The following is a 26,593-nucleotide window of genomic DNA, read 5'->3' as shown; positions in this document are numbered from 1 at the left end:
ATTTATTTACAACAAGTACGAACAGCATGCATGATTTTAATTGTTTGTGTTCATTTAATTAAGCAAAGATCTTTTAAAACCTAATTCGAACACTAGTGCCTTGTCTAGAAGCAGAGCTGGAACAATCCAGTGGCAGTCTCTGAATTAGCTTAATATAGAGCAAAAGCTAGATAAGACAAAGCTAAAATTTTTAACAATTTTTCCTGTACAAAAAGCGTGCAGTTCTAAAACTGTTTTCATTTCTTAAATTCAAAGATTTTCTTATAATAGCCAAAAGCCGTAAAACAATTCCAAATATATCGTCAGTAACCCATGATGGTGGGGCAAAAACTTTGATATTTCGAATTTGCAAAAGCTCTTCGCACGAAAGTCATAGAAATTCTTTTGGACCTTTAAATTTTTAGTAAATCTGATAAAATTTTATCGGACTTTATCAGAGTGCTTAGTAGACTCCAAAATATTATATTTCTGCAAGAGTGATCTTAGAGAAAAATTGCATTGCACCGTTGTATTTTACTCCAACGTTAAATATATATATTTCTAGCCAAATCTCCTTCTTTTGGAGAATATAAGCCTGAAGTATCTGAAGTTTTATGCAAAAGTGGATTGCCAACAAAAAATTAAATAAATAATTTTTTTTGTTCTTCATCACCTCCTACTGGTGCAAGTGTCCAGGACATCCTTGTCCACATAGAGGTATTAAACAAAAGGTGCAGTAGGAATGTTTTTTTTTTCTTGTCTATAAAGATTCAGTAATGCAGAATCGCATATAAGTCAAAAGAGAACAAAGCCACTGACTGGTAAATAACCCTAAAAAACTTTTACATTTTGGTAGGAAATCTGATGAGAAAATAATAATACCTGATAATGACCATTTCCAGATGAATCGCACAAATTAAATTAATGCGCATCAATTTTTAAGCCCTGAAATCCGGACCGCTAAAAAATCTATTCTTTATATCTATCGGTACACAAAGGTATTGGTATATAGTCCCGCCTTAATTTTCTGTTGTAACACAATATATTTAATTGAGAAATATCTTGAAAATCTTTGTACAGCTTTCTAGGTAAAGTAAAAGTGCAGGCGACGGTCCTAGTTCTTGCATCGAACAAATGTAACTTTAAAAATATTTTTATCAGGTTAGTTTCAATAATTATAATAAAGATTATGCGAACATAATTTACTATACAACATAAATGCGATATACATTACAAGCATTATGTAAATTTCCATAGAAGAAAATAAATCGTACATAGATAACATTTACCGCTTAATAACTTTATCATTCATTATCATAACCTCTACAATATGTCACTGAGATAGTTTAAGATAAATATGAATTATTAACACAAGTAATCTGTCTTTATCATGATATGAAAAATAAATTTTAACTTAAGATTGTATACATATTCTTTTTTGACAGAATCACTTCTACTTAAAAATATTAAATGTTTCAAATATACAAGAAAAGTAAGTGTATGTGTGTGTTATGTTTAAAAAATATAGACAAAATCATTTAAAAAATTATATAATTGTATTCAGACCATCATGTATAATTACATTCAAAATTGTTTTACACTTTCTGTCGCTAAATGCATTATTCGAATTTACAATAAAAACCTTTGAACAACTAAGTTTCATTAAAAATATCTATAATTATTGACTGTTTGGTGGTGCTAATACAGGTACTGTAGGTAAAGTTGAATTCTCCAGCAGATTAACGGTTAACAATAATGGCATGCTTGATATTCCTGTAAATAAAACCGTTAAGTTAAAGCTAATTCATGAACATAACATAAGTTATAATAAAAGTAGATACAGAACAATAGATATATAAGTAAATAAAATAAATAATTATACTGAATCGTACTAAATACTACATTATACTAAAGAATAAATAATTGTGTAAGAAGCAACACACAATCACACACACTTTTTTTGAAAGATAGAAGATGACATGTCTCCGGTATGCTTGCACCGGTAAGACAAATACATAAAATCTGTATCCGAGAAAATAGGCCATAAAGGAACATCTAATGTAACTGCTCTGGTTAAATCCATCAATGTAAATCGCTTCACCTTATAAAGAAGTATCTTTATTGCAGAAATTCTATAATAATACTACAGCTTATTGTCTGTTTTTCTTTTAACTAATCACCTAAGTAAATATACTAATGAACAGTAAATGTAGCATGTAGTTTCATACTAAGGAAAGATAAAACAAACATTCCCCAAGCTTGAATAATCATAAAACTAAATTAGATGGGAATCTGTGGATTAAGACTGAAAATAAAAACAAAATCACACAGAAGATGCTAAGATTGTCCCTTTATGATGCGTGTAAATCATTATTGGTCAGACAACCAGAGAGGGGAAGGCTCACCATTCTTCATTAAAGTGCTTACTATTTGACTAGACAGGAATGATCCGGTAGCAAATCAAATAAAATTTTATGAATGGAGATCCAACATCCCAAGAATTGTACACTCTGAGGAGTAAACTACTAATCGAATTTAGACATTACCAAGATTCAGTAAAATTTAAGTACACATTTCATCTGCACCCCAAAAGCTGTTACTGTAAATATTATGCTGTTACTTGTTAACCTATCAAAATGTTTTAAACACTGAATTTTACACTGAGTTCTCTTACACGTTTAATTCAGGCAATGCATTCATAAAGCAGACCTAAATTTATGTGGAGTGATACTGAGATTTATTTGTTAATTTAGATAATTTCACCTTATGACTCGTTCATAAATGAAGTTTTGAAGCAAACGTTTTGCAGCTGCCGATGGATGTAGGCTGTTAAATCATTTACATATAATGAACACATGAAGGCGGTTTTTAATCAATTTTATAGTGTTGTTTACAGCCAAAGAAAATAAAATTATAGAACATCAGTACTTTAAGGTACATTTTCCAGTGTAAATGGTTCTGAAGTTAAAAAAATTGTTCTCAAGGAATCTTACTATGAAGCCCAGAAAATTGCATCTACATCCCATTCTTTTAAGATGCGCAGCATATCTATTCAGCCAGTCAATTTGTAAGCCTTTTCAGAATTGAAGAAGACAGAAAACGTGGCACTGGGATTCAAAGTATCCAATAAAACATTCTGCTTCAAGAGTAATTCAGAGATCCAAGGGAGATCTAGCACTTCAAAATCTGCGCTCCTCCGATGCAGTAAAAAAGTTCTCATCTTCTCAAAATATCATATCAGAATGTATATTTCACCATTAGCCGTAAAGAATTTCTGGTTTCTTGTTTAAGCAATATCAATATTGAATCTCAACATCTTTATTTTCTTTCTTGTTGGTATCTTATTTTTTCTATTTCTTTCCTGATTGATTTTTATCAAATTTCTCCTTCAATTGTTTCTTTTAAACATAAATAGAACAGGAAAGGTGATAAGACTAACATGTCTGAGAAAATGTTTTCTGGCCTTCCTAAATTTCAGCTTACCTTTCTAGATTTCTAATCTTATTACAGCTACTGAATTCTTATACATATTCTAAACAAATTTTCTTTCTCTGTATTTCAATCCTAATATCCTAACAATTTACTCGGTTAGACAACAATATGTAAAAAATTAATTAAATTAAGAGCTTTCTCAACTAAAACAATTTGAAAGCAATCTGACGCGATGAAACTTTTAGATTGTTAATTGAGTATTCAGGTGGTCTTTATTTTAATACGTTATCCCAGAGTATGCCAACTGAGTATTTTAAACTCAATATCAGTCCCTCAGTTATAAAAAAATGTCCCTCTCCCTCTCTGGTTGAGTCTGACCAATATGATTTACATGCATCATAAAGGGACAATCTCTATATTTACTTAGGTGATTAGTTATAAGAAAAACAGTTTTCAATTTCTTTTACTCATTTTTTAAGCGAACAATTTTCTGGGAATTCAATTAAAGTATTTATTAAATACGGAATTTCACACTGTGGTTTTACATTTCATTAATCCATTCAAAAATTAAAGAATAGAATACCAAATTTACTTCAAGTTTGGTTTCATGTACATTTTTCCACAATCTATTTCATATAAAAATTTTTTACTTTTGAATAGTGAGTTTACATCCATCGACTGACCATTAACCTACTGATATCACATCCATAGGAATGATAAGTTGATCGTACTTTAACAGCCAATCTCAATCTTCTATTAATATCTTTGATCGCATGACCTAAGTTTTTCACAATTAGAATATTTAATTTTTCCAAACCGTTTCCTAGTTCCCCGATTCCACAATACTTTACCGGCTCCAGAAAACCTTATCTGGCCAACCCATATGCGTGTAGGTATATTAGATGACAAAACCGTAACGGTTGCGTACAATTTAATACGAGATATCAGTCACTGCTGAAGATAACATAACATTTTCATGAATATTAAGCTACAGTGACAGGCTTACTAGATAAATTGGGAAGTGAAAATAGGATTCTCAGCGCCTTTACTGAGCAAAACTACATATCAGCATGACATTCAAATACAGTACGAGCCATAAAATCATTTTTTCACTCTGCTCACGAACCACAGATCGGCAGAGCAGTAAAAATTAATACTTTTAGAGAAAGCAATGGTGACTGGTTCCTTTTGACATCAATGTTCTACATTTACCACAACAACAAAAAAAAAAAAACTGGTACAGGTAGTGCATAACAAGAAATTGATTAATTATTTTAATGCACTCTTCTTCTTCGTACATATTACAAATCTATGTAGAAAAGCTTAATTTTTAGGTAGTCTTTCTTCTAAATATAAATTTGGAGTAATTTTTTTCATATTTTTTTGTTTTTCAGCCTACTACTTTTGGATTCAGCCTACTACATTAATCTGAACAAAGTTAATTTTTACATCCTTAACATCTGAGAAATATAAGAGTTATTTTTTAAGATCAGTCGGTAAAAAAACTGTGTACAGATTACTTAAGTAAATATTGTGTTCAATATTTAATTAAAAATCAATAAGATTACCTGGTTGAGCTTGAACTTTGAATAATTCATCCTTAAGGGTAGGAAGAAATGTATTAAATTTTGTCCCATGTGACTGTCCAAAGAGGTGAATACTCCTCACCATTAGAAAAGACTTTGGCTGAATCCAAAACCAGCAACATGTTCTACAGCGACTCGGGTATGGCCTCGTACTATACAGACAAACATTATACATTATACACATCAGACCGTAAAACAAGATTCAGAAAAATATTTAACCTATGTTTCTGATCGTTAACTATAACAGAATACGATACACATCAAATAACATCGGTTTGATTAACGTAACAAACAGTAGAAAATATATATACAAATTAAAGATATGTAAAATGCTGTATATTAAATAAAAAATATAAAGATGATAAAAAACCTAATGTTAAAATAAAAATTTTACATCCGTAACAACAAATTATGAGAATTCCTAACAGCGATCAGAAAAACGGTTCTGTAGAAAGTCAATAATGATAAACTTATCCACACGGTTTCAAAAACCATAGCAAAATGAGAAATGAGATTTAGAGCAACAAATGGTTAAGTAAGATGTTCCTGACTTGCATACATATCACCGATAGTCAGTTTAATTTTTCACTTACCAAATGATCACTTTTATCTGCATGCATATATTTATCCATAAAATCAATTATTGTCCGCCAGAGTGCAGTAAACATTGACAGTGTTTGAAGAGGAGTAAGATGATGCAGAAATACCTAAAAATAAAAATCAAACAATAATTCATTATACCGTTTAATCTATACAACATACTCAAAAAAATAAATAACAATGAGCAATTTACTTTAAAGTACAAGTACTAAAATAACAATGTTAAGATTAATTTCTTACACGCACATTTTTTACTTTATCACATTAAACCACTAACTGATTACAAAAAGGAAGTTTTCAACTCTTGTAACGATCGGTTATGTTTCATTTCCTCAGAGATTTGTACTGCTCCAATCCAGTAAAAATATAATTTTCACCTAACAGTATGTTTGTCAACTCCAGATATTGTTTAATAATAATAATCATTATAGATATGAAAAATTGAAACAGCTTCATCAAAATAAATAAAATGAGATCGTATTGTAAAACCAAAAATTCTAATGTTACATGATTCTGAGGTAAGGATGAAAGAATTTTATAGAATTGGAAAATTCTTTCCAGCCAATTCATTTAGAAAATACTAATCCGATTCATAAATTTTCAGATTACACTACAAATTTTCAGATTACAATCCTTATAAAATTTCACTAAATACAATTATTATTACTGTAATATGTTAAGAAGACCTCTTCATATCAAAGGATATTTTTAACGCTGTGTATCTGGCCCATAGGTAAAGATCTGTAGTCGTAATTTTCAAAATGTGGTTTCATGACTACTTGATTGTTTCTGAAGCTTTTTCTTGATGAAGTAACAAATTAAAATTGGAATATTGATACTTTATAGAAAAAATATATGCATGAAAAAAAATAGTGCATGAAATACAATGATAATAGGAAGCACCTAAAAGAGAGACAGAAGCAGAAAGAAATGGATTAAAAAGATGTGTGTGTGCACGTGCATGCGTGTGTGTATTTTCCAAAAGCATAAACAAAATTCAGCACAATCCACCAATGTACAGAATCAAGATAAGAGCTCTAAAAATAAAAGCATAAAAATATCTTATGTCCATTCAGTAAGATAAACCGATTTAAACTATGATATGTTACGTTTGTTTGGTTCAAAGCAAAATATAATATTCCTTTCTTAAGTCCAGTACTCACTAGGGACATAACTATTCTATCACTTTTGTCCTAAAAAGAGGTTGTGTTAGGTCCACCACTATTGCAGCTATGTTTTGAATTAATGCAGTATCTAACCTAGCTGTTTATGCATATAATTAGTCATGAGGGCAAAAAAGATGAATTTGGATCTTATCGGAACTGCTTTGGACAAAAGGTAAGGTTATTACTATCGTCTTTAATTATTAAAATGTTAATAAGTAAACATTCTAACTTAACACGTCTTCAGGCTGATGAGAAGCTTTTTAAGCTATTAAAAGATTTGATCGACCTAAGTTTTAATTATTTAGTGGTAATATTAACACGAACTTTTGTAGACACAGAATATTTATATCATATCGATTTAATTTTCTTCTAACCGTAACCTTACATTTTCTTATTTGTATGTCTTACTACCAGGGGTCTTAATTATATATAATTGAAATAATTTTTACAAAACTAATAATAAGGATAAATAAAATTAGTTACAATTCGTAATCATATTAAGTTAATACAAGGCATTGTTCTAGGTTATGTTAGAAAATTAGGTTAGCTTTTCAAAATAAGCCTGTAATCATCAACAAGACTTGATGAACAAGTGATAAAAATACCATTAAAAAACAATAACACCTCATACATAGCTGTAAACTCTAAATGAGAGATAGTGTTCTCTTCTAATGAATTTAAAATAGAACTACATCAATTAAAGAACTACTTGATGCAAGAAAAAACAGCCCGAATCATGCAGTCAGTTAATTGGGCTTCAAGATCAAATAATGTATTAATCTTTCAACAGTTGATTAGTTTTAGTTTACGTTTTATTGCAAAGACTAGGGAAAATGGGAAAAAAATTGGAAAAACAGCTGCATTTCCCTTTAGTACATTCTTCTACTGATGAAGGTGATGAAGGAAAAAGGTGTATGCATTTTTGAAGACAGATAATAGCGACTGCTTTAATGATTCTGGAAACAAAAATAGGCTATTAACAATAACCATGATTCAGTTCGATAGTAGTCCGAATACCACTGAAGTCTGATGTATTTCACATATGACAAAATGGGTTATTGGCTATGAATTAAAAGGTATTCAAGAAATACAATCATTCACTTCAGAGGATGATTTGATTGGTGATCTCAATTATTTGCCTTACAGTAGCTTTAATCTACTGACAGGCTCTGATATCTCTTTTATTGAAAATTAAAAGTGTTTACCATGTAAAAGCCATGAAGAGCTTGTGGTGTCTCATGTAACACTAGTTAATGAAAAGATTGAAAACATTAAGAAATTTGTGCCATATTCCAATTCTGATATGGTCATCATGTTGGTCATGAACCTAAAGAAAATGTAGGACAATATGAAAGAGAAAAAGAAATGCTACTTTTTGGATTAAAATGTCAGAAAAGGTAATGTTTGTGAGGTAATGTTCTTCAACGGGAAAGCTAGTAGCAAGTTGTGTTACGGGGTCTGGCTGTAAACAGGATTTCAGAATGAAACGTTCTCGTTGATAATTGAGGCTGACAGGAAAAATATTTGATAAATTTTAGTCTAAAGACAAGTCTTGGGATATGAAAAGACAGTACATTGTATCAAAAATTTATTCATCAGGACCAGTACCCAGAAGAGGAATGCGAAATTGTAGTAGAGAGGATCAAAGGAAAATGACAAATGTATACAGATCATTTCATAATGTTCTTCAGAGTTTCAAAAATTCATTAACAAAAAACTATTTCACTCATAAGAATAAAACAAGTACTGTACGAAAGAGTAGTTCAAATAGTTTTTTCCACATACAGTAGGCAGTTAGTAAACCATTTGCTCGCTAGGCGTCGACAGTAGAGAAAATGGCTGCCACAGGAAGCGAGAAGTCGTTTTGTGTATTAGAATTTCACTTGTCAAAGTCAGTAATTTCTGTGCAATGTGCGTTTCGGTTGAAATTTCATAAGGAGCCACCAAGTGACAATTCAGTGAAACCGGTTGCTTGTGCAAGTGAAGATCAACCGGTCGTCCATCAACCTCATAAGTCAATGTCGATCGTGTGTTTTGTAAAGAAGATAATTTTCAGCGATGAAGTTACTTTCCATATTAAAGGCAAAGTAAACCGTCATAACATGTGAGTTTAGGGAACTGAAAACCCACACGCTTATGCGGAACGCATTCAGAATTCTCCAAAAGTAAACGTTTTTTGTGCGATCTCTTGTGAGGTAGTGTACGGGCCGTTTTTTTTTATGGAAACGACAGTAACCAGCATGATATACCTGGATATGTTACAATTATGGCTTGTGCCTCAGCTACTCAACGACTTCATTTTCCAGCAAGATGGTTGTCCTGCCCGTTTTCATAAAGAGGCTCGACAGTACCTTAACACAACATTACCTCAGCGCTGGATAGGAAGTGCGTCTGAAGAAGACCAACACATTATGCTGTGGCCACCAAGATCACCAGACCTCACGCCACGCGATTTCTTTCTTGGGGTTACGTGAAAGATAATCCTGAAAGATGTTTATCCCGTCGATGCCGCACGATATCGCCGAGGTAAAGGACTGCATAATCAATGCAATCAACTCTTATCGAAAATGACATGTTAGAACGAGTTTGGTAAGAGTTAGACTTTTGTGTTGTGTGCCGTGTCACCAGAGGAGCACATATCGAACATTTATAGATTTTAACAAAAACTGTTCTGTTTAAGTCCACGCATCACCTCGTACAACTTTCATTTAGGTTAGTGAAATACTTTTTTTGTACTGAATTTTTGTAACTCATAAGAACATTATGAAACGCACTGTATAAATTCTCATTTATAAATAAAAAAATACATTTCTGTCAGTCTGTTTTTAAGTACTCTACGAATAATTATGCCGGTGGTGAAGATAGTTTTGCAAAAGTTTCTGAAAGCAGTATGATGTTGTGATAAAGGCAAACATGCACCATCGAATAAAATACCACAAACTATATTATTGAAGCAATAAAAGCTCATAAAACAAATACTCAGCTTACGAGAGCCATTATAGTAAAGACAGAATACAAAAAAAAATATCGTGGGTGTGATTAAATATACATATAGTGGTTTTTCTTATACATATGCATGATCAAAATGGAAATCAAGTAATGAGGTGGCAAAAGAATGGCTTTCCCTTAAAGTTTTTAACAAAGAGTATAATTTGTCAATTAAAGAGACCACTGGAAGAAAGAGCTTCTTTGTTACAAAAGAAAAACACTCATTTGGACGAGGCTGATAAATGCTATAAACTGAAAGCTAAAGACAGGAATTGATGGAAAAAGGCCAGGAAGCCAACTTTTAATGATGGATTTACAGAAACTCTTGCCTATCCCGTTCCTTTATAACAAACAATCAATTTATCTCAGAAAGCTATGGACATTAAATTTCACAATGATGATCCAAAAACAACAGATTCATTTTGCACAATTATGATGAAACCAGCACAATTATGATGAAACCACTGGAGGGTGTAGAGGAAATGAAATATCATCATGCTTCTTAAAACGAGCAGGGAAATATTTGCAAGATGATATAAATGAACTTAATATCTGGTCTGATAAATAATTGTTCGACCCAAAATAAAAAACATGATATGATTATAATGTACATGTAATTAATAGAAAAATTTACAAATTTACAAGTTATCAACCACAAATAATTGTTGCCTGGGCACACTCATGCAAAAGTGAATACAATCGCAGCATACTCAAAAAGAAGAAAAAACAATTAAAACTGAGGAAATACCATGCTCTGATTGGGGAAAATTTTTAAAGAAAGTGGAAAGAATATCTACATTGAAAGAATGTAGCTATTTTAAAGATTTTAATTCTTTATTACACAAGGATGAAAATTGTAATTTAATAAAAAATATATAAAATACTGTATTTAAAGGACATATACCAAAAATTACTTATAAAAAAAATGTATTTTTTGAAGCAGTTCTGTAATAACATTATTATTACTAAAAACAAAAAGTTCCATATTATTCAAAAATAACATAAATTCTTAATAATTGTTCCATTATTAAGAATTATTTAAGAACAAAGTGTAAGAAATACTCTCAGTCATGAAGATTTATTATTAAATTAAACTGTTAAAGTTGAGGAATCTTTATCTGATGATTCCAAAGATTTTTTTAAATTTGCTAATAAAAATAACAACAGGAGATCTTATCAATCTTGTATGCTTTTTGAAATGGGTATGCTAATAAGGGCGCTGACATTGTAAAACTTTTTCTAAACTGAAATTACATTTAATTGGAATGATCGCTGCAGTTAAAAATTATTTTAACTGAGAATGATGTTGAAGAGGCCATTTGACTTAATGATAAGGCTTTGACAAGCCCAGAATATATTCATCCTCTTTTAGTGAAGAAATTCTCTGCCTTTTTTGTACAGCTTTTAACTAAGTTCTTCAATCGTTCTTTAAATAATCTTCTTTTTCCTAGCGTTTCAAAAATTTGTTACATATATCCTGTTGAGGTTTTTCCCAATCAGTTAGGCAGTGGAGGAAGTGATTGATGTGTGAAGACTAGTCACCAGCTGTCTGCTATGAGTTAAGAGTGATTACACGCCTTCCTACGGCCTCTGTTACTACCAGTGTAGCTCATAATCTGTAATTAAAAGTTTAATAGTGTGGTGTGTGGTATTAATAAATACTTTACAGTTCAAAAATTGAGGTTTTATTTCACAACGTAAGCTGAAACATGCCTATTATTTAAAGATGATGACATTCAGATATCGATAATTATTGCTCTCAGCAAATACAATATTTTTGCAAAGATCTTAGGTTAATTTGTATGAAAATCACACTTCGCATAAAGAAATTTATATAGTTCCTGAACAACATGGTTTTTTAGAAGGTAAATCTACGCGAATAAACTTGTATGTATGTATATATGAAAGATACTGTTGATGGACTAAATGATGGTAATTATCTTGATGCAATTTATACTGACTTTCGTTGTGCATTTGATGTAGTTAATATCAAATTACTTATTAAAAAACTTGCTGCGTGTGAATTTAATAATAAATTATTATATGAATATAATTTCAAATTAGCAGCAACTTTATTCAAAAAGTAGTGGAAAAATAAAATCATTAAAAAAAGGGTTTTGTTTACATATGTATTTATATGTAAATAGATATAAGATACAAGCGTATGTTTTTTGTAAGTTTTTCAGTTTTTTAGTTCAATTCTTTGTTATTGAAATACAAATCTGGATAAATGTGTAAATAACTAAAAAAAAGCATACACTAAGCACAAGCTTGTTTCCATACAGTCTTTAATTAAAATATTAATGGTAAATAATTTAACGTGTAATCATGTTTCATCATGGTGTTCCAACCTAAATATTAATTTTTAAAATAACATTGACAAAACCTTTTCTCCTAAACTCTTACAATAATTTTCTGTGTATATTTTTTATGACGTTCACAACGTTGTAGAAAACGTATTATTACTATATAACCTAGAAATGATTAAACAATTTGATATATATATATATTTAATAAATAAATATATATATAATTTTTTTTTTGTAGCCTACACAACTCCGGTAATGTAAGGATTCCAACATATTGTCATCCATCTAAATCACTTCAGCCACTGAGCTGCTATGGTGGAACAGATATATACACTCACACACCCTAAATACATTACAATCCATTTAGAGCAGTCGTGTAAAAACCAAATTAGCATATGCTTAAATAATATTTTGTCAACTTTTCATTATTTTTAGTGGAGAAAGGTGATCATCCAGAGATTGTTACAGATTGGCCTTCAACATAAATATAATGCTGCGGGTTCTTATCAACTGAACAATCCCATTGAAAAATCTTACACTCGTAATATGAATTTTTTCATTATTTTTAAATATTGTTAAATAAATATGTCTACTTATTTATTGTGGTGGCAATTTGGCAAATCTGTCAGATAAGCATTCTTGGTTTTCACTTGCCGCTCTACTTGAACCAGACTATTGAGGTGCTATGTAAGCGTACCTTAATTTTTATTTCTTTGTTTTTATGCTGACTGTGGGTACCATCAGTTGGATCCGGCCATTTTTTTATCATAACTGGCGACCTACAGTTTGCAAGCACCTAGGCATTTTGAATTCATTTTATGGAAGGAACACGGTTCGATTAATCGTTTAAATTACCCTCTTAATGTTTCAGTCAAGTCCTTTTCAAATGAATGCTTACTTAGTCTCTAACAGATTTTTCTGAAAACTCACTTGTGTAAAAAATGTCCAAAGTTTTATCTTTGCATTTTGCATGCATGATTTCATCAATCTTAACAAATTTATCCATACACCATACCATATTTTTAACATAATTACTGGTTACAGGGCTAAAATAAAGTTTCACTGTGGTACATCGATACATTTCATAAATCCTATCAAGCTATGTTGATTTCCCACTCTAGATTAACAATTCCTTTGCTCCAGCAATATAGGAAACAAAGCATTGATAAGAATCTGTCCTTCAGAACTATTTCCTACTTTAAAAACACTTCGGAAACAATTTTTCTTGCTGTATTGCCTAAACAGGTATAGCTTGAAGTAGTCTGCAAGGATGATTATTCCCATACATGATATTTGTGTAAACAATATACTGTTTTTGGAGAAACATAAGAACCAATGCCATTTATCAATTTACTTATTTCTGGATTATAGATTATAACGTGGCAAATAAAATCAAAATAAAGATAACAGTAAGTATGTTATTTTTTATTTTAGCTTGTTGTACTTGGTGATATGTTACACATGAATTTAACAAGATATGCAAGGATAAAATGTAAGGTGAAAAGAAATTTAATCTTTGCCAGGAATCAAATACAAACTACTACACTAAAGTGGTAAGAGGGGACACATCTGTCCCTGAGGGCAGCATCTGGGGATGTCAAATCAATGTTATATAACTTCAGAATGGAATGTTTTCGCTGCTTAAATGCACTTACAGTTTCATTTTGAAATTAATGTTTGTCCATTCGTAGGTTAAGATATGGAACAAATTTCAAATTATACTCATTCAAAACATAATGAATAACAATCATTAAGTTCCAAAATGAATCATGATGGAACTTGATCGGTTATTAATTTTATATTTCTATTTTTTACAGATATTCAATAAAATGAAATGAGGGCAACAGAAAAAAATCAAGTTGAGCAAAAGGAAGACCCAAGACGAAGAATATGTGAATTCAAGCAAAGTTCTGACTGCTTTTGAAAAAAGGAAAAAATTCTTAATTATTGACATCAAAATCAATAGGGGTTGTAATGAGAATTACATCTCTTGCTCTACTAAAAGCCTTGGAAGAGAGAGGTAGAGTAATGAGATTGATTCAAAACAGCCAGATTTAGATAAAATGGAATACCAAGGTTCATCAGAAGATTCTGAAGAAGATTTGGATAATGATTTACCTGATCCGGTTCAACAAGACAAGCCAAAATATACAAAAATTGTAGATGATGTGATTCACCTTCAAAATTTTGGATATATGAAGTTTAATCACCTTCAAAATTTGCATTAGTATAGAAATAGTACAAAGAGGGTAAATCTATTTTCAGAATAGTGCTGGGGCTTTTACACAAATCAGTGACTTTGTTATGATTTACAAAAAAAATTACAAAAAGGAGGTACGGTGAGTTGATCTTCATCGGTACATTCCTCTGTGAAGGGTGCAGCATTTTGTTTTTTGTATCTGCTTTTCCCATCAAAAGATGCAGTCAGTAACTGTTCTTCTCTGGAAACTGAAAATGGTTTATATAATTGAAAAAAACAGACAAAATTATTGAACATGAGAATTCTCAAAGGTATTAAAATTCTTTCACAACGTGAAAATAAGACTGATAAAAAAAGGTTTAATAGTTGCACAGCTTCAAAATCACATTGTTAAAGAGAAAGAGAAATGTTAACAAGTATTTAAAAGGTGTAACCCTGCATAGAATATTTAGCCAAACAAAATTTGCCCATAAGAGACTGCAGAAAAAGAAACTATCACTGAAAGTGAAAAACAGGAGTGACAGAAACACTGGAAATTTTATAGTTCTGAAGCTTGTTGAAGAGTTTGACCATGACCTTTTATACACAGAGCAAGCTTGAAAAAACTGAAATCAGTTTTGACTTTCTTTTACATACAAATGTTTGCAAATATGTATGCAACTAATGAAAGTAGCTTGAAGCAGAGATGCATTTTTATGGGCAGGTTGGATGGCTTGGAGATGTTCAGTGAAATAATGGACTGGTGAATGCTACTCAACACAAGGGCTGATGTTAAGATTTCGATACCAGCGGACCTGCTACACTTCATCGTGTAGTTTGGGGATAATGTATTTCCAAATCTGGAAGCCGGTCTTCCAGACTGACTTACTGACTTACAACATCCAGTGCCAGTTACGAAAGGTTAAAGTTAAAACTTATCCTGCCTACCTGAGATCATCAGCGAGACAGTAAAGTTTTCAGCCTTGGCTTTGCTGAATTTGAAGCGGGAGGTTACCGACAATAGCGTAAATTTGAGAAACTAATCAATAAATTTGCAGCAGTTGAGACTAGGAGCATGTTTATTTGAAGTTATGTAATTATATCTAAAGTATTACATCAAACTACTTCTTTCACTTTATTTTAATTATCAGGTTATGACATCCAAAATAATGTTTTATGTTTTCATAGTGTTATATTTGACTAATATTTTATATAATATAAAATAATTTATATATTAAAACAATTATATAATAGCATTCATAATTCTGGTTTAAATATTCATAGCAGGTGATTAATTGAAAAGTTACTGCATTTATTATTCAACAGCTATCAGTCCCATCGTATTTTTATTTGCATACATGTACAACATTCTCGTGGGGAACCTTTTTAAAATTATTTTCAAACAGGTGGAATCCATCCTTTCCGCTACACCTACCTCAACATAAAAATCTTAAATGGCAATAGTTACATTTAATTGCATTAATTGACAACCCAAAAAAAATAATGAACTTTGGTGAAAAGGAAATTAAAATCTGCCCAACCCTTCGCTTGGAAACTCGGAAACAATTAGTTGTAGAATGTTGAAAATTTGGATTTACAACTGTTGTAACATCTAGTTGTTCACCTCTCCTTTTGATTGCAATCAAATAAATCAAACGTGTCCAAAAAAGGGCAAAATCCTAAACATTTGGATTTTGACCTTTTTCTAAAAAAAGCCCTCATTGAGAGCTTTTCAACAATACATAATAAGTGGTACTTGTTTTCATTGGTTCCAGAGTTATAGCCAAATAAATTTTTAATTAATAAAATATTTGGATCTTACAAGCAAAAGGCACATCGTTTCGAATCCGACTTCATGTTCATATATTTATTTTTTCTAATTTAAATATATTGATTTATTAATAATTATTAATAAATCAATATAATTAATAAATGTGAAGAATACAGAACAATTAATTTAACTAGTCATGCATTAAAAATCTTAACTAGAATTCTATACAGAAGAATTGAGAGGAGAGTGGAAGAAGTGTTAGGAGAAGACCAATTTGGTTTCAGGAAAAGTATAGGGACAACGGAAGCAATTTTAGGCCTCAGATTAATAGTAGAAGGAAGATTAAAGAAAAACAAACCAACATACTTGGCGTTTATATACCTAGAAAACGCATTCGATAACATAGACTGGAATAAAATGTTCAGCATTTTTAAAAAATTAGGGTTCAAATACAGAGATAGAAGAACAATTGCTAACATGTACAGGAACCAAACAGCAACAGTAATAATTGAAGAACATAAGAAAGAAGCCGTAATAAGAAAGGGAGTCTGACAAGGATGTTCCCTATCTTCGTTACTTTTTAATCTTTACATGGAACTAGCAGTTAATGATGTTAAAGAACAATTTACATTCGGAGTAACAGTACAAGGTGAAAAGATAAAGATGCTACGATTTGCTGATGATATAGTAATTCTAGCAGAGAGTAAAAAGGATTTAGAAGAAACAATGAACGGCATAGATGAAGTCCTACGCAAAAACTATCGCATGAAAATAAACAAGAAGAAAACAAAAGTAATGAAATGTAGTAGAAATAACAAAGATGGACCACTGAATGTGAAAATAGGAGGAGAAAAGATTATGGAGGTAGAAGAATTTTGTTATTTGGGAAGTAAAATTACTAAAGATGGACGAAGCAGGAGCGATATAAAATGCCGAATAGCACAAGCTAAACGAGCCTTCAGTAAGAAATATAATTTGTTTACATCAAAAATGAATTTAAATGTCAGGAAAAGATTTTTGAAAGTATATGTTTGGAGTGTCGCTTTATATGGAAGTGAAACTTGGACAATCGGAGTATCTGAGAAGAAAAGATTAGAAGCTTTTGAAATGTGGTGCTATAGGAGAATGTTAAAAATCAGATGGGTGGATAAAGTGACAAATGAAGAGGTATTGCGGCAAATAGATGAAGAAAGTAGCATTTGGAAAAATATAGTTAAAAGAAGAGACAGACTTATAGGCCACATACTAAGGTATCTTGGAATAGTTGCTTTAATATTGGAAGGACAGGTAGAAGGAAAAAATTGTGTAGGCAGGCCACGTTTGAAATATGTAAAACAAATTGTTAGGGATGTAAGATGTAGAGGGTATACTGAAATGAAACGTCTAGGACTAGATAGGAAATCTTGGAGAGCTGCATCAAACCAGTCAAATGACTAAAGACAAAAAAAAAAAATATTAACCTCAGATTGTGGAAGTTTTACAAAAAATAATAACAATAAAAAATAAAAATATGAAAAAATCAGAAGTTATTAGTGAAATAAAATTTTGTATACTTTCCGGTTTTAATTCAAACATTTTTGTGGAGATTAATAATTAATTATTAATAAATCAATGCAAGGCTATATTATTAAATGAATTTTTTATATAATAAAGGAATAATTCAGTTTTCATTGCTTAGATTTCAAATTCTAAATCTAGAAAGATTGTAGTCGCAAACATGAATAAAACTAGAATTGATAATAAAAATGGGTTTAATTCAAAAGAAATAATGAATAAGTTTTTGTTTTTATAAAAATATTTTATTTACGTGTCTCTAAATAAAGTAGACACTAGTTTTTTTTTTGCAGCCAAAGTGACAACACTGCAAAGTTACATAAACATATGGTTATATGAACAGCTGATTTATATTAGGTATAAATATTTTTAGTATATTGTTGCAGTATATGAGATGTTAACAAACTTTTCGTGAAATGAGTTTTTCTTGTGCGTTACAAAAATGAGTGATACTAATTATGAGCAACCGTTTGCAATTAAGTTTTGTGTTAAACTATGTGAGACTGCTACTGAAACCTTTTCAAAATTAAAACGGGCGTATGGAAATGATGCTCTGTTACAAGCTCAAGTTTTTAAGTGGTTTAAAGCATTTTCAAACTATTAAACATATTTGTATGTATAATCACCTGCACGTACGTATATAAACTATTAATACGTATAATCGCCTCCATTGTTGAAGAATTTAACAAATATATAGCGATCTATTATATACCGATCATTTTACATATTCTCCATACAACATTCATAAAATATGTATTTAACATTAGTTATAAGAAGGTATTCATAAAATATGTATTTAACATTAGTTATAAGAGGGTAGCTTGCGTAAGTTATGTTCGGTTAGGTTATGTTGATACAAGGTTATGTTGCACCCAATCTCGTTGGTCTCGTGGTGTACTCGTCTTCCCATATCAACTGATTTGGAAGTGAGAGTTCCAGCGTTCAAATCCAAGTAAAGTCAGATTTGAATACTAGATCGTGGATACCGGTGTTCTTTGGTGGTTGGGTTTCAATTAACCACACATCTCAGGAATGGTCGAACTGAGACTGTACAAGACTACAATTCATTTACACTTATACATATCATCCTTTGAAGTATTATCTGAACGGTAATTACCGGAGGCCAAACAGGAAAAAGAAAGGCATCGCATTTTCACGCACGCTACAAATCATTCATCTCATCCTCTGAAGCAATGCCTAACGGTTGAACCGGAGGTTAACCAAGAGAAAACAAAAGGTTATGTTGATATAATATATAACCTAGTCGGAAGCGGTCCCTCCGACCCCCTCCCACCAAAAATGGTTTGACCCCTTTCTTGGGGGATTCCCCGCAAGCCAGAAATGCAACACTTGCTTATCGCAATCCAAACGCATGCGTAGACAGTTAAAGGGCATTCCAAGAAGCTTCATAAAGTTTTCAAGTTCTTTTGCTAGAATCAGCTAGTGCTAGAAAAGGGGATGAACTAAAAATCTTAGCGATGTATTATGATAATAAATGTTCTGAATCTGTCCTCCAAGCGGAGTATCTTATTTGGCGCGAGGAGATGAAGTCGTTAAATTTAAAATACGATCTAGAAGTTATTGAAATATTTGATCGTTGCAATAAATAATATTTGCCGAATATCAATTTTCTCTTACAAGTTTTAGCGACTCTTCCGGTAACATGTACTAATGAACGCTCGTTTTCCACAATAGTTAAAACAATTGCGCGCGCGCACACACACACACACACACACACACACATATATATATATATATATATATATATATATATATTTTAATTTGAATTCAAAACTTTTCGGGATTGCAGAGAAAGGCGCTACTATCCGCCATGGTGTATATGTGTGTGTGTGTGTGTGTGTGTGTGTGTGTTTTGTGTGTGTGCGCGCGCGCGCATGCGTGTGTATTTGAAATCAATGTCAACAATTATTTCATGTTTTTTATTATTTTCGCATTAGGTTTTGTCGTTTCATACAAAAAAATAAAATTCTGAAGCCTAAACTATATACATTAAGACAAAAATAAAGCCTGAAGTTTGCAACAATTTTGCACGAAATAATTTTTTTTTGTACATTTTAATAGGACTCGGTCCTCCATTCTATGTTGGTTAAAAAAAAAGTTATCTAACACTGTAACTACCAACTATGCATTCGCTCGAGTATTCCATTTATTGTATGTTAAATTTTAAATTAATGTAATTATAATATGTAATGTTAAATTACATATTTAATGTAAATAACACATTTAAATTACATATTATTTATTTATTTATATATATATTTAATATTAATTAACAGCTCGTCCGATTTTCACGATTCAAACGGCGTATGTATCAGCAAATCGAGCACTAACTGTTTAACGCATCGAATACGCTATTGATCGACCGGATCTTGTTTATCCGGAAATTAAATCGTTTAGCCCTGCAGCTAGTAAATATATAAATAAGAACAAAGTATATAAATGTCTAAACAAACACAGAACACAAGACCTTTTGGTGTAAGATGTAGCAAGCAAGCACGCTTTCAGTGACTTGGACGGGGCGACATTACATGTCTATTGTTAATTACACTACTCGATTTTTTTAAATTTCTGCTTTAAATTAAAATAGAAAATTGTAATTTTTGGCAAAAAAAAATAACTGAAGCACGCACCCGAATGTGCTTTTATGTATATGTGCAATCATCATGTTTACGTGCGCGGTTGTAATTATATATATACATACTGAATATTACATAAAATTAAATAATTGAAGGCCTCATCATTAACCGTTTATGTACTGTTGGCTATGTTATTTAGTTAATACATGCAGGTGAATTTTAAAAGTTGGATTCATTGTACAATTGTAAGTTATCACGCTTAATAAAAAATATTTAAAAAAATCAAAATAAATTTTTGTTGCAAAAAAAATTAATAATAAATATGACCACCTAACATAAAAACCGACCGTTTTGATCTGCAAAACACATCAATGTAAGTTTAAAAAAAGCGAGAAAATATTTTTAAAGTATTTCATGTAACAATAAAGGCCATTTTACCTTTTTAAAATATATAGCTAATTTATTAATCATCAAATGCAGACACAGATAAAAGATTTTGTTATTAACATAAATCTAGATTTTTTTTAAAAACAAAAAACAGAATTTAAATAAAATATTGACACCCGAAATAATTAATAAGTAGCAATTATTAGAGGACATTTAAATAGAAATTAAATACAAAAAATTTAGTCTACAAAAGAATCGGAAACCTCTCTTTTAGTGTATACTAAAAGAGAAATGTATAACTTACTTGAAAGCAAATTATTTTTATTATGTATAAAGTAATCTATATATAAATTTTATAAGAATTTTAAAAGAACTTACCTGGTTTACATGTTGAATTCTTTTCTGAACGGTCGTTTAGATTCGTTTAAAATATTCCTAAATATTAATAATATTCGCCAAATACAAATAATCAAGTAAACAAAATTTGATACGGCTTTAATAACGACGCTACAAATCGTAAAGAAATATTATTTGGTGTATTTGACAACTTTAATCGTTAATAATAGTAATACTAATTTAACAAATTATCAGAAAGAAAAGATTATATATATATATATATATATATATATATATATATATATATTGATATATATATATATAGTTTATTTTTTCTACATTGCTTTATGTAATGGAACAGGTAAAAAATTATATATTTATTTGTTTATATTATAAACAAATATAATTTTTCATCAACGTAACACATTTTGACACACGCAGTTCTTTTTTGTTGACGAATTATGGCGCGAACCGGGACGAGAGTCGGAACATTCTAGAAATTTTATTATCTGGTCCCATTCACGTGCACACTCCCTCACAATCATCACCACGTACAAAGTTATGACAGGAAGTAAATTTTGTTCAGATCCATCTTTTTATTTTACTAATGTTAGTTTTTTATTTATTATTACTTCCTTATATTAATAATACAGATTAATGAATTCATTAGTTTTAATTTTCGAGTTAATAGTTTTTAATTCCTTGTACGAAGTAAAGAAAGTATATTATGATCGTGAAAAATTTTCAGATTTCAATGGAAATTCCGTTTTGACCATCCCTGAATCCATTTTTACTAGTTTTGGCGTGACGTCTGTTTGTACGTATCTCGCATAACTCAAAAACGATTAGCTTTAGATTATTGTAATTTTTTATTTAGGACTGTTGTAACATCTAGTTGTACACTATCCCTTTTGATTGCAATCGACTGAACAAAAAGTGCCGAAAATCAAAAAAATTGGGAGTAATAAGCCCTCACTGAGAGCTTTTCAACGATATATCATAAGTATATATATATTTCACTTATTTTATATTATGGACGATAACTGCCGTAATTTTGCGCCAATCACTTTCAAATTGATACATAGAATATAACTGCCCAAAATCTCGATCGAGTTCGTTAATGGGAAAAATCGGACTATGGGAGTGGAAATGGGGTGGGTTTTTCGAAAAAAACAAAACATCGCTATAACTTTCTTATTAAGTAAAATATTGAACTTCTGTTCAAGTTCATATAAGGGCCTAAAATATATGTAAGTAAAGCTTTTTGATATCACCAACGATTGGCCCATGGGGTTTTGAAGACAAAAAAAAATCATACCTCCCTTAATAGGCACAATTATCGAATCGGTTTAAAGTGATCGTTATTCCTCTAAACATTACCTAAAACTTTTGTCCGAAACAATTTTTGATATGACCAACCCTTACGGCAAGGGACGACCAAAATATTGCCGGAATTGTAAGATGGGCTAAAATTGTCGTACGCTAAACATGTGAAACTTTTTTCACGTGCAATTATTTTTGTTTCGAGTAAATATGAAGTTTTTCTTAACTTTAATCTGGTGGAAATCTCTTTTATCCCCTACTTAGCACCGGTGAAATCTACCTTCGCCTTCCGGTGTGCCGAAAGGGGTTTTTTATATTATAACACTTTTAAACTACTTTCAATATAATTTATTTAGAATTACATTATTTTAAATGATTTTTTTTTTTGTAGTTTTCCGAGAAAAATAAATTAAGATTATAAAAAAAAGTAATCAAGTATACTAACTATAACCGGCCTCCGTGACGCGAGTGGTAGCGTCTCGGCCTTTCATCCGGAGATCCCGGGTTCGAATCCCGGTCAGGCATGGCATTTTCACACACGCTACAAATCATTCATCCTATTCTCTGAAAGTAATACCTAACGGTGATCCCGGAGGTTAAAAAAAAAAAGTAATAATAACTATGTTTCTTTCCAAACCGTTAACTGCCATCCTTATTTCATAATTAAAGAGAAAAAATAACTGGATATTAATGTTGTAAATTGATATTAATAAATTATTTAAGATAAAATGGATTATGAATATTTGTTTTTATAGTGCGTGATGAAGATAAAAGTTCCTTGCCGCCCTGTCAGCGTTTTGTTGCTGTACACAGTTATGTAACCGTTCCTCACTCCAATCACGTACGTTCAAGGTTAACAGAGTCTTATCGCTTTTATATATCCCTTTACCCAGTGGCAGGAAATAAAGTCAAAAATATAAAATAAAACGTGCAACTTTAAGCTTTGTGTGAAACACTTTGTGTTCTGATAGTTTTTATTTATTTGTTTTTATATTTCTTGTCTGGTTAAGAATTATTTTTATGTGCAAATTAAGAATGAAATATTAAAAAAACAAAAAAAAAAAACATTAATTCAAAGAGCCGAACCCAGTACCTACAGTTTTTTTTAATCCGGTTAATCTTTTTCTTTTTTTTCTGTTTAGCTTCCGGTAATTACCGTTTAGATAATACATCAGAGGATGATATGTACGAGTGTACATGCAGTGTAGTCTTGTACAGTCTCAGGCCGACCCATTTCTGAGGTCCTATTTCCTAGATGTAACCGGGTATCGAATCTGGAACTTTTACGTTAATAGCACGGAGGTCATGTTACATCTAAAAAAGGTTAATACTGTTTTTTTTAAATTCCTGATTTGATATTTAAAAAATATAGTAACACTTAATAACAAAATTGTATTGTACTATATATTGAACTTGATTACGTATATAAAATGATTATACATGTAATTAAATAATAAGTAAAAATCTCGTTATAACCCCTTTGTGTACGGTTGGCTGTTGTAGTAATATGTCCATTTATAGTTTTAAGTGAAAATTTATTCTCTTTAATATTTTATCTAATTATAAGTCAGGCGAGATCGATAGTAAATTTTAAAAACAATTTAATATTAGAGGACGTGTAACCGATGGTCTAATGTTTAAAAAAAAAATTGACGGTAAAAGAAACAGTTTGCGAACCGAATTTTAGATGTAATAATTTTTCATTATTATTTTGTTGTTTAAAACAAGTGGTTTGTGTCTTTCGATGACGGTTGATTCAGGTTGGGGGGGGGGGGGATGGAGAAGCGTAAGTGTAAACTAACGAAATTCACCGAGATGTTTTGTCTTGTAGTTAGTTACTGGCGGGAATTATCGGTAGATAGACGACTGAATACGTAGTCCAGTTAACATGACGTCATCCAATTTACATCTTTTTACTGAGATATTTCTTATTACCGATTAAGGTGAGTTGTATTTATTTTTTTATTACAATTTTTGAAACAATAATTGGCTGTTGTTTTATTCTATGTATGTATTATTCAAGTTATATTAGATTAAAAATGTTAGAACCCAAAAATAAATTAATAATGTTACAAAATAAATTAATAAATTTAATAATAATAAATAAATAAATTTGTTGTATTTATGCCTTAATAATTTATCCAAGTAAGTTCTAAATAGCTCTAAACAATATCGAAAAAAGAAACAATTTAGGTTGTTAACGGAGTAAAATACATTTTATATATCATATTTAATTAAGTTTTAAGTCGGGTAACGAGAATGAATCGTGCTAAGAAAATAATTCGCATCTGTATCGTTATCAAAAATATACTGATTTACTTGAGCTCCTGGGTTCGGCACCCAAAATAGCTTACCGTTTCTTCACCGATCTCAGTTAATGTCGTTAAATATTCATAAATGAATGTTATACTCGGGAATAACAAAAATTTGAAAAAAATAATTTTTTGATAGGAAAGAAAGTAACAAATAATCGTTTTAATAAATTTATAAAAATATTGTTAGAAATTTATCGGCGTAGTTTTTATTTAACATATATATTTAATAATATTATAAGTAAGAAAGAAAAACCATCGGTAGTGAGTTTGTAGAAGGCAACCAATATTTTATAATATGAGTTCGACCCCCGGTAAGGACTCTGTATAATCGTGTATCATCTTAATAATTATGCGTACATAATATTTAAAGCAGAAATTATTGATAAACAGTACAACGAGATATATACAACAAATAGTTCATTACACATTTTTATATTTAATATTTCCCGTGTTTAATTTATATTTTTTAAGCTAAATTAAAAAAAAAATCACAAAATTGTTGAAAATGTATAGTCGATCGTTCTTTTAGAGGAAAACTATTTTAAAGAAAGTTTTAATGACCCTCCTTAGATCGATCGGTTGGTAAATTAACAGATTAATATACCGAAAACCCTGGGTTCGAATCTCGGCATCGTTCGGCATTACTTATCGGTTACAGTTCATCTAATTCATTATGTACAATAATAAACGACGCGAAATAAAGAAATTAAAAAAAAAACTATGTTTGTTTGGCTGATCAAAGGAGGACTGAAATTTAGAAAAAAAAGAAATAATATAATTTAACGTATCTTCGAAATAAAATTCTATATGCGTAAGTTTTTATTACTAAAAAACGACGCCTGATACCTCAGTATCATTGCTTGGAAGATTTTTTACAAATATAAAACATATATTACAAAAATTCATAATATATCACCACCGACAAATATTTTTCAGCGATTCATCTCAAAGCTACCACAAAAAATTAAAATAAATAATAATTACCTCTAAAATGTTTGCTCTCTATTTTCTTTTTATATGCTCGATTTTGATCATTATGCAGTTATTTCAACGAGTATTAAGTTATTTACTTTTTTATCTATATTACTAGCCGGGTCCTACTGTGTTCATTATCCTTCTTGTAACAAATAACAATCAAAATCTTTTCAATTTTTAAAAACGATCACTGTATTGTAATCTCTGCAGAGCAACAGTACAGGATTCTAAACTTTGAATGATCTGAAGTATACGGGTTTCAAAATAGTCGGTTTCTATCTTAAAAATAGTGGTTGTAGTCGGTTACCTGTCCTTCGTACGGTTAAAAAAATATTTCCATGCGAGAAACTTGCAAACTTTTGGAGGGAGGAAAAGAAATTAAAAAGGACCTGATCCGGTTGTTACCGTAAGTTAGTTAATCCGTCACAATCTTGAAACGGTGAAACAATTCCTGATGGCAATAATCATATGTTCTTTCCAGTTACAAAACTTATGTTGATGCTACATTTCAGAAAAGTCGGTTTAGTAGTTTTTTGCGTGAAAGAGTAACAGACTCTCAGAAACCGCTAGATTTTTATATACGGTATAATAGATTTTAAGTTAACTTTGTTTTTTATTCTTTTAGAAAGATCGCTTTAACTTTTAAAAATTTTTAAACTTTTTAGAACAGCATTAATTTATATACAGAGCGATTCAGTAGTAAAGGAGACAATTTGGGAACCGATTTCTAGATCTTGAAATAAAGAACTTCATATACTAACATATGTCCGAAAACGCTTGTTTGTCCAGTTACGGTTAGCGTAAATTTCGCGCGGATTTCAGTTCCCCGGTGAAATGAGGTCGTACTGAAATTTTTAAGGGGGTCATAAAAGGAGTATAAATTTGACGAGTTCTTATGATTTTCACCTGAAAAATCGAATAAAGCAGGTCCCAATATTCTATCTCCCGTAGATTTTACGATAACCACCGTAAAACAGAAAAATTCAGTGACGAAAAACACGTTTTTTAAGGTTTGAAGTACAATAACTTTGTTAAACGACTGAAAAATGCGTAAATTTGATTAAGAAAACGTGTAGAGAACTTAATTTTGAGAAAA

The 26,593-nt window shown here is 30.6% G+C and overlaps 2 protein-coding genes across 11 annotated transcripts in view; one reads left to right on the top strand and one right to left on the bottom strand.

Moving 5' to 3' along the window:
* Positions 1–1,513: 1,513 nt before the first annotated feature.
* LOC142324888 (Golgi-specific brefeldin A-resistance guanine nucleotide exchange factor 1-like) lies at positions 1,514–21,060 on the bottom strand. 6 transcript variants are annotated; one of them, XM_075365981.1, is made up of 4 exons: positions 20,927–21,060; positions 5,591–5,704; positions 4,980–5,149; positions 1,514–1,752 (listed from the first exon to the last, which is right to left on the bottom strand). In XM_075365981.1, the coding sequence occupies exons 2-4, from the start codon at positions 5,611–5,613 to the stop codon at positions 1,658–1,660; spliced, it is 288 nt and encodes a 95-aa protein (XP_075222096.1). In that variant the 5' UTR covers positions 5,614–5,704; positions 20,927–21,060; the 3' UTR covers positions 1,514–1,657. The 6 variants fall into 6 exon arrangements, with proteins under 6 accessions (XP_075222096.1, XP_075222098.1, XP_075222095.1 ...); XM_075365983.1 differs by lacking the exon at positions 20,927–21,060 and adding an exon at positions 7,395–7,525; XM_075365980.1 differs by lacking the exon at positions 20,927–21,060 and adding an exon at positions 7,369–7,513.
* Positions 17,950–26,593, top strand: part of LOC142324887 (uncharacterized) — a 55,847-nt gene continuing 47,203 nt past the window's right edge. For 2 of the 5 annotated variants that reach the window (XM_075365978.1, XM_075365974.1), the window contains exon 1: positions 17,950–18,196. The gene's annotated coding sequence lies outside the window, so the exon portion shown is untranslated. The other 3 variants (XM_075365977.1, XM_075365973.1, XM_075365975.1) reach the window with 2 other exon arrangements.

The sequence above is a fragment of the Lycorma delicatula genome, chromosome 5 (assembly GCF_047948215.1).
Source record: "Lycorma delicatula isolate Av1 chromosome 5, ASM4794821v1, whole genome shotgun sequence".
NCBI classification, from domain to species: domain Eukaryota; kingdom Metazoa; phylum Arthropoda; class Insecta; order Hemiptera; family Fulgoridae; genus Lycorma; species Lycorma delicatula.
Note: the sequence above shows the minus strand (reverse complement) of the source record. Positions and strands in the feature narration are given on the sequence as shown.